This window comes from Ciconia boyciana, chromosome 11, assembly GCF_034638445.1.
Source record: "Ciconia boyciana chromosome 11, ASM3463844v1, whole genome shotgun sequence".
Classification (NCBI taxonomy): domain Eukaryota; kingdom Metazoa; phylum Chordata; class Aves; order Ciconiiformes; family Ciconiidae; genus Ciconia; species Ciconia boyciana.
In genome coordinates this window covers 14,718,750-14,727,906 of record NC_132944.1, presented here as the reverse complement: position 1 = coordinate 14,727,906, position 9,157 = coordinate 14,718,750, and the positions used below count along the sequence as shown (strand labels likewise).

General features: G+C 39.7%; 1 protein-coding gene across 1 annotated transcript in view; it reads right to left on the bottom strand.

The window, feature by feature from the left end:
• Window positions 1-4,732: 4,732 nt before the first annotated feature.
• Window positions 4,733-9,157, bottom strand: part of TAFA4 (TAFA chemokine like family member 4) — a 51,434-nt gene continuing 47,009 nt past the window's right edge. The window contains exon 4 of the mRNA XM_072876421.1: window positions 4,733-4,884. Coding sequence (XP_072732522.1) covers window positions 4,733-4,884 — 152 coding nt within the window. The remainder of the gene's footprint in view (window positions 4,885-9,157) is intronic.

Sequence of the window (9,157 nt, the reverse complement as noted above, 5' to 3'; positions counted from 1 at the left end):
GTACCATTCTGTATAGCAAAATCCAGGTTCAGGAACCGCAGCCACAGTTGAAAGGAGAAGCATTTTCCATTTTGATGACTTAATTTTGCAAGTTCAAAGAATTAAGTCAATAGCATCATCACAAAAAAGGGTCTCTGTGTAACAGCCAAGCAACAGTTGCACATGCCATTGTTCTGGTAGCGACCCACAGGTTTATTCTTTGCTACCGTGTTACCTATAAAAGGAGAGGAAAGAGTTACCTACAGAGAATCGATCAAACAAGGATGATAGCATGCGCTTTGTTGCCGCAAAGGAACTGTACACATGAATAAATCATGAATGAACTTGTGCCAGCCATACCTACACACCTTGCACAGAAGCAGAATCTATATGCAAATGTTAATTACACTGTTATTGAATAGTATAAGGGAGATTTACAGATTTAAAAAATGGCTGTTTACTATTAAATTTGCCACCAACATCTCGTGGAAATCTCCTTCTGCTTTATTTTGCTTAGCATCATTTTCAACACCAACGCCTACAGCACAAGTGTATGACTTACATCCCAAAGGGCCATTCATGCAAACTGCTACCCGCTCCCAGTGGTCCATCTCATGGGAGGGAACTGGGGATCAAACAGAACATGGTCTGCAGAGGGGACGAATTGTTTTTGCAGGAATAGCCACTCCTAGATAGCACTTCTCCCACGGGACCCCACGGTCTCTTCCCCTTACAACCATATGCACACTCAGTCAGGTGCTTCAGGGATGTATGTGCAAGCCTTAACGCACGCACAGAGTGCTGTGCAAAGCCAGTGGGTTTGGCTTCACAGTGAGGAGGGGTCACGTCAGATTTGCCGTCCTCAAAATGGATGAGAATAGGCAGCCTGCAAGGAGGAAAGCTTTGTCAGCTCTGCTCTGTAGTGTCTAGACATGTTACAAAACTAAACAGACACTCAGCATAGGGAAGTTTTTATTTCCTTCCCTGAGGTAACTGATGTAAGATACGAGCTCTTCAGCTTTTCATGTTTTACCTGTCCCACTCAGCTACTAACTATTCATCTAAATACTGAGTAGTGTCAGGAGTCTCCTGTGCTTCATATACTTCAAGTTACTCTAATATTTTCACAAAATGAAAAGGTAGAGGACTTAAAGTTGATTAAATGGCATTTCCTCTTTCAGTGTATAATTAACCTGTGGAAGTCATTGTCCCAACTAGCACTGATCCCAGGATCTTAGAAAGCTTTAAAAATTTATTAGAAATTTAAATGGTAATGAGATCATCTTTGCTACATAACATAGAAAAAAAATTTAATATGGAATGGATCTCAACTCTCATGTTTTAGACATAAGCCAACTATTAAATTGGAAGAATTTGATGTATGTGTACATTTTCTCTAATTGTCCACAAGGGTTTTGCTGTGTCTTTCTGATTCTTAAATCCCAACACTGAGACACACAGGCTGCTGTACCGTTTGGACTACTGGTCTGACAGTTCATACAGTCCTCTTTGTGTAAAGTCTTAATAATGCACTTAATACATATTTTGTTGATTGAGATGAGTTTGGACAAATCTTTGGTTCATTTTATAACATAAAAAAAATAAGGTATGTCATACTTTCCTTTTCCCTATTACAAGGGAAATTTTCTTTCCATTCTACTTTCCTTCCAGTTCAATATTGCCTGTGCCACAAGCTTCTGTTCAGAATCTGGAGTTACCATTACTCATTATATTTGTGCAACAACTATATCTTGGTAGACCAAGAAAACCACTCACAAAACAGGCAAAATACCTACAGAGGAAATATGGATACCAGGACAGATTCTGTAGCACAGCTTTTGCTGTCTAGCAAGCAGATATCTACATGTAAGCTTGTCATCCAGGGCTTCCTTAAGGTACAGGAGAGAGAAAGAAGTACTCATGGGAACACTCTTATGGATGGGCACAGTCACGCTGTGAGATCACTCATTTCTCTCCACGTGACTTTGGAGAATCCTAAACAACTCGGCTTGCATGGAAACATGCCTGCAGCTGGGCACAATGAATCTCACCCACGAAACCTTGGACAAATCATGTCCTTTCTTACTTGGATCAATAAAGAAGACAAACTTCGTGATTTCAGACTGATTCTCAAAAGGTAAAATACTAAAAGCTAACTACAGGAATACAACAACTTGGTGATAGTATGACAAGTCCTTGGCTTTTAGAAATGTCACTACTACTGAGGCTATAGCTATGTTAAATCCCAGCCTCCAAAAGTAACTCTTCAGGGTTCACTTACTAACAACACAGGTAAATGCATGGAAAAAGCTTTTATGGGTCAAACCCAAAGTATTTAAAAGCATGAAAGTAATTATTTCCCTGAAGTATTCACACATAAAACATATACAGCAAACAATGAAAGAATTTCTAGCAAAGATTAATTAAAAAGGGAGGCACTGAGACACCTTTTTAAGGGATCTGCCCTTTAAGGAAGTCTGCCTATTCCCTTCTCTAACATGGTCAATCACTAGTTAAAGGTTAGGACTCTCTTGTGTCTTTTCAATGTAAAGTTTAACCACTAACTTCATTAGTCATATCTACATTTATATTGTTGCAGTACTCCAAGACACCAATCAGAATCATGATCTCCCTTATGCTGTTGCTAGCCGCATGCACAAGAACATACCATCCTACTTTAACATGCTCAAATCTAAAACAGCACAGGGCAGCAAAAGAAAGAAAAACAAAACCATGCAGGAAAATGAACAGTTCTCATGTCAGTAATACAGTAGAATAATTCACATCTAAGCACAAGTGACAGTTGTTTGCTTATCCTTTCAATTAAATGCCCCTCAAAGAAATCTCCTATGGTGATAAAAATCAATGCAAACTGCATTACTCTGCATCCCAGCAAAGTAGAGGAAGAGTTTAATGAAACAACATTTGCACTCATATTGCTACACTCTGCCCTCTGTTAGACCCACACAAACTCACTGGAGTTGATGAATTTGCACAGGTCTAATTGCAGGCAGGATGATTTGTCCCACTCTAGCTTTATAAAGACATTCCTAAATTGATCAGAATGCATTACCGTATTCTGTAGTTTGCTGGTTGCAATATTTGTCATGGAAAATAAAATAAATGATCCATGCCAAATTTGCGCTTCTATTAGTAAACTCCCATTGACACACGCTGCCTCTTTTCACTGTTTAAGAGCAAGAGTCATGAACACAGGCTGTATGACTCATGTGGTCAGTTGACCTCAATGAACTAAAAGGCAACTGTTGGTAGGAAGGAAAAGACAGCTGCATGAATGAGGACTTGACGCCTCAGGCCTTCAGTCATCAATGCCAACATAAAGTTCATTCTTCTACCCTTCATTCCTCTAGTATTGAAGGCATCAAGGTTATTTAACCCTGGCTTACCCTTTTCCAATAAGGTCCTTTTGGTATAAATTGCCAGCTCTCTTCTGGTATGTCCAGAGATAAAGTTGTCTTATTCAATATCTAGAACTCCTACTTCGCACCCTTCAGTGCGATGCTACAACACTACCCCTTATCTATATATGAGTAGTTAAAAGTCAGTGCCTGTGAAAAAATTTAAAGGCTGAGGGTAATCTGTATCTTGCAATAACTGACTGCCAGTTACCCATACTGACTCTAGAGTGTGCAGGTCAACTTTCGGGTGTAGTATCCTTCACAGGAGAACAGCAGGACCTAGGCACACTATAGACTACATCTTTGGCATTTGATAAATAACATTGGTTTGCAACAATTCCTCTGATCTTAAAAACAGAAATAGGGTTTTTCAGACTCGTTGGTTTGGTCAGAGTTTTCCAGTGAGCCTGCCACCGTGCAATGTCTGTAACTGGGCTTTAGACCACCGATATCACACCACAGCTGCCCAAACCACCTAATTTTCTCTCTTTCATCCAGAAAGTAGTACAGTTTTCACTCCTTAGAACAGTCATTATTAAATAATATTTGGTTTTAGTATTTACGTATTAACTCAGACTGTAACCTAAACAACATCCATTCCCAACTAGAAGAGGCTGTAAAGGGAAAAGCTAAGCATATGTCTTTCCTTTCTATTGCCTGCTAAAGACTCCCGTTTTATGATATATTTAGATATGCAGTTTGCTATGACTTGTTGAACTTCAATGCACTGAACTCATTTTAGATTGTTAAGCAGACAGAGGACATGATATTTTCTCTCTGCCAGCCATTAATTAAGAAATAGGATGGCAGAGCAAAGTTTTTTTTTAAAAAACAGGCCATCTACAGGGTAGCCTGTAATTAGAAATGATCTGAACCAGCCTGATTTCCAGTGGTGCTCAGTGTCCCACAGTTCCCACTGACATCAGTGCAGATTCTCAACAACTCCCAAGACAGGCTGCTACTTTGAAAAGCTAAAAGGGCTTTCCAGTAGCACAGGAATCTAACTTTAGGTGACACTGGGAAAGACCTTGGATCCATGTACTCAGTCTGCAAACTGAAGAATTGATCCTGCAATACGATTATCGCTCTAGCACTAGTCACAGCAGAATGGTTTCTTTGCTCACTAAAGACTGAAGCAGGGCCTTCTTCAGTTTGACTCCAACACCCAATAACTTAACTAGGCCGGCAGTGAAGGGGCAGTTCTGACCCAACATTTCCCTCTCTAAGAACAATTGCTTTAATCACCGCTTTCCAAAACATTGAGGAGTCCAGTACTGGTGCTCACACCTGCAGATGCAATGCAATAAGCAAGTGCTATCACCAGACTACCACCCTTAAATATAGGCGATCTCTGTACTTGCCTTTGTGGTTTTGACTTTATTTCCACTGCTGCAAGACCAACCTGAATAGTCTGGTAGTACTTTACAGTCCTCTCCATCCAAACAAGGATTCATATGACACCACCACTTCTGTAGGACAATGGAAGCTAGAAAAAGAAATAGGAAAGAGAAATAGAATACAATCTTTTTTTGAATACTGTTGGTTTTAGTAGGGAGGTTGTCTTTGTGCTGTTCAATTGCTTGATTACAAAGGTAGAAACCAACAGGTATTGTTTTAACAGCTTATCACACTGATTGTTTTTGAGCTAAAAATGTAGCTAAAAAACTTCACCAGCACACAGAAGGGTAAATGCCGTATGCAAATAGCGAAGACAGGCAAGCACCACCGAGACTGACTCCAACATTTGAATTGACCTCTGGAAGTGCCTTTCCATCTCTACTGGCTAAAAAGATGACTTGCCTCCTTCATTTACATGCTTCAGTCGAGTACCTGCTATAAAGCGGAATTAAACTAAGGCTTCTTGTTTAACCCAGACATGCATATGCGAGACTGGATGGAGAAATGCCAGTTTCTCCCTTCACTGGGTGAGAAAATAGAGTTGCACAGAGATGTAAGCATGTGAGGTCTGTCAGCAAATAGCGCAAAGAAGAATGTGGAAATCACTGGAAAGCATTACATTATTAACTAAAAATCTACTTGCCATTACACTGCCAGTTTTGCAGTATGTTTTGGAAGACTACAGTAGTACACCTTAACTGTGCAAATTTATTAATTTTCTACCTTTAAGCCAATTTCCGTTAATAAGACCATGCTTGTTATTTTTACAAATATAGTCATGACTTTATAATACTGCTGTTAACAACAGATATACTTTCCCCACAAACAGCTGCAAACATCTGCATGCATGTCTCAGTTTTGCATTGTTCATTAGATTCATCTAATCCCACAAAATTATTATGAAATATATCAGTTCACAATCTCACATAATCTAAATTGAATTTCAAAATAAAATATGGCTTAAAATGTTCATTTAGTCTGCGTTATGCTACTATGTGCACAAAATACTGAATTGCATGCTTTAAATGATACCACATCCAAAAGAGGGTAACAAAAATAATTTAGTCTGCTGCTTGTAAAGCACTTTTTTTCCTTTTAATTTCAAGGTAGATTCGTACTTCTGCGACCTTCAAATTAGGGTGACAAGCAGGCAAGCTGACATCAGGATATTGCTGAAATGTTCACTCAATTACTTTTGTTTTGCACTTTCACTCAGTCTACGTGAAAAGCACTATGAAAAATATACTTCTGGAACACCAGTTTGGCTTTTATAAACTATTCTTTCAATCTCATAAAATTATAAAATAAATGCATCATTCCTTTGACCAGTCATTTGGATCTTAGATCATTTGTATTGATGCTGATTGATTGTTGACAAAACAGATGAAACTTCATTGTGCTTCCTAGGAGGTGAGGCACCCCAGACATATGCTCCAGTCATCTATTTTATCTCTCTGCTACATTCTAAATTTGTTTTGATTTCTATACCACAGTTATTTCAGGTAAACATAAGCAAGTCTCGAAGGCCAGATTCAAAAAGACTGAGGGCACGTGCAGAGGTCCCTAAGCAAGGAGGAGATCTTGGCAGCAAGCTAACTGTGTCTTCAGAGCTGTGCTTCAAAGCCAGCGAGTCCTCCTGGGAGGCCTGGCTACTGCATTACACAGCTCTGCATAGTGCTGTTGTGAGTGTAGATGTGGTGACATGCTGTGACTTGGCCTGCACTCTGACACATGAACATGCTTTCATATATTTAGTGCTACCCTAAAAACATAAGTTCAACTTCAGATCCTGAAACCTACCTCTCACTCACCTGTCTCCTGCAGGTACCTAGAATCCCTTATGCCTCAGTTACTCTGATAACTCCTTAGATCCAACCTTTTTCATATTGGTTTGGGTGCAATGTTTTGAGATCACAGAAAATGCAACAAACACAGCAGTTTTGGGTTTTTTTTAATCTATACAACCTGCATCAACCTGCTCCTAACACCTGATTAAAGAAAAACGGCATTAGTTGAAAGAAACTAATTAAAGAAATTAAAGAAAAATGGCCAAAAGCGCAGCACAGGAGTGGGTTCACACAGCATTCTTGACCAATTGTGCCCATGCAGCTTCCTGGTCTATGTGGACCATGTGGAACTGAAGATAGTGAAACTGTCCCATCATCTCCAGCAGTACCGTCTTCCATTAAAACAAGCACAGATGTGAATGGGAAACATTGCTGAGTCAATCTGTAACTCAAATAAGATCCACAAGCTCTTCAATAGACTGCATATTTCACCTTCTATTCATCTCTTGTTTAGACACTTTCACAGAAAGTGACTCCAATCCTTCTGTTGACTGATTTCTATTCTGTACAAATGCCTCCCCCCAGAGTAATGGCAACACTTGGAAATACTTAATACAGATCTCATTCCATTAGCTTCCAGCAAATCCTCAATTCTTTGCTGTAGCAATCCACTCATTCTTACATCCATTTTATGTCCAATTTCTTTGTAGTTGTAATGTCCACTCTGCTGATCTATATGTCCTAACTGGCTGTAGCTCTTTGTGTCAAACACACCCCTGAGATTAATCCATTAAAATTCTCCATCAAAGCCTTAGGCTTATCTTCATAGCTAGAGTTCTTTAACTATTGTTGTCTTTGTAACTGTGCAACTCACTGGAGGATATAAAGGCTTCCTCTTCTTTTCAGATTGAGGCACTCTTGGAAAGGTTTCAAGAGATGGCTTTTCTAAGAAATGAGAGCAGCTATGTCACTCCCATACACAACCACCCTTATGAAGGGAAAGGAGACTGCTTTGGTTTGACATTAGCCATCTGATTTGCTGGAAATCAGCCAGAAACCCTGCCAGAAATAAATCTTCTGCTGACATCGCTCCCTAGATAACCTGACTCCATGGAAACAGTAGGTTCATAGAGAATAAAGCCAAAAGGTGTCAATACATCATCTTATCTTGTCTCATGCAATTCACTGTGCTGTGCCCCTAGTTGTGTTTGGCTACACAGTGTCTTCCAAAACCAATCTGGAAGAGGTGAAGAAAGAAACTTCTGCCGTTGTTTAACTGTCAGAAAAAATGGCAATCTCAGCATGAAACACACACAGCCTTAGTTTTCTTCCTCTTCCTACCTCTTCTGTTGTGCTTTCTTCTCCTACATTACAGCACCTGTTAGCAATCATCATTTTCTCCCTATGAAGGTATTGAACATGCTGCAATCCGGTAACTTTTCAATCTTCTGCCTGATAAGCTGAGCTGATTGAACTCATTCAGTTTTGCACCACAATGCATTTGTCTTTATTAATGCAGTTATTTCAAACAGGTTCAGCTTCCTGTGAGTAGGACTATGCCATGTGACTGCCTTGGGCTTGTTAATTACTCCTTGCCCCACCGGATGAAATCCATACATGTTTTTGTCAGGAGAGATTCTATATTTGCTTTCGGGTCACTGCCGAAAATGTTGCAGAGTGTCAGGTGTAGAGCTAAGCACTGTGAAATCCCAGTAGGGATGTGCCATTTGACTACCACTTCCTACTGATGACTCTGCGGAGAGATGTGTTTTTGAGGTACGCTAGGTAACTGACACTGAGCAGTGCACGCAACAGCATATGGTTCAAAATTAAATAGCTTACAAAAAATAAGACTTAAATCCTCAAATGTATTTAGTAACCAAATCTTTAGTTGAATAAATTATACATTAGCTTCCAAGGTAACTTGGAAAACACGGGCTTACATGCAGAAACTCCCTGCATTAGTCTTGAAAGCTCCTCAGGAAATGAAATCAGTTGTGTCTGGCAAATCTCTTCTCAGAAAGTCACAAACTCTTGTGACCTGTACCCCAGGAATTCCTTGCTGATTGGATACCATATCAGCTTCTCAGTTATTCGCACAGGACTGAGATCAGCCTCAGTCGTCCCTAAGTATCTAGACCATGCTGCCTACTCTCTCAAAACTGACACAATACTAGTGCTCTTCTAGAATAACCCAAGTATTCTGAAATACATTTTGAATTACAACAACTGACCAGAGATCTATGAGCCCGCTTGTTAAGACTCTAAAATACCCAGGGTCAGAATTGGGGGGGGTGTTAATCCCAGTAGATGTTGGTAGCACCTTCTTTAGTTAACAGTAAGTCAGAAAGTGCTTCCCCATCCTGTTTCTTACCAAAAGAACTGTGATACTGATCCGCCTCAGCATTAGCAGTGTCAATATTTCACCCATTATGGGCCAGTATTATTTTTTTAAGGATTTCTGTGTGCTCTACTTGGAACAAACAAATTCATATTGTCTTTAGTCTGGACAAATACAGATGTCTTTCCTACTCTACTGGATTAAGCTTTCTTCCATATAAGTTTTCAGTACAC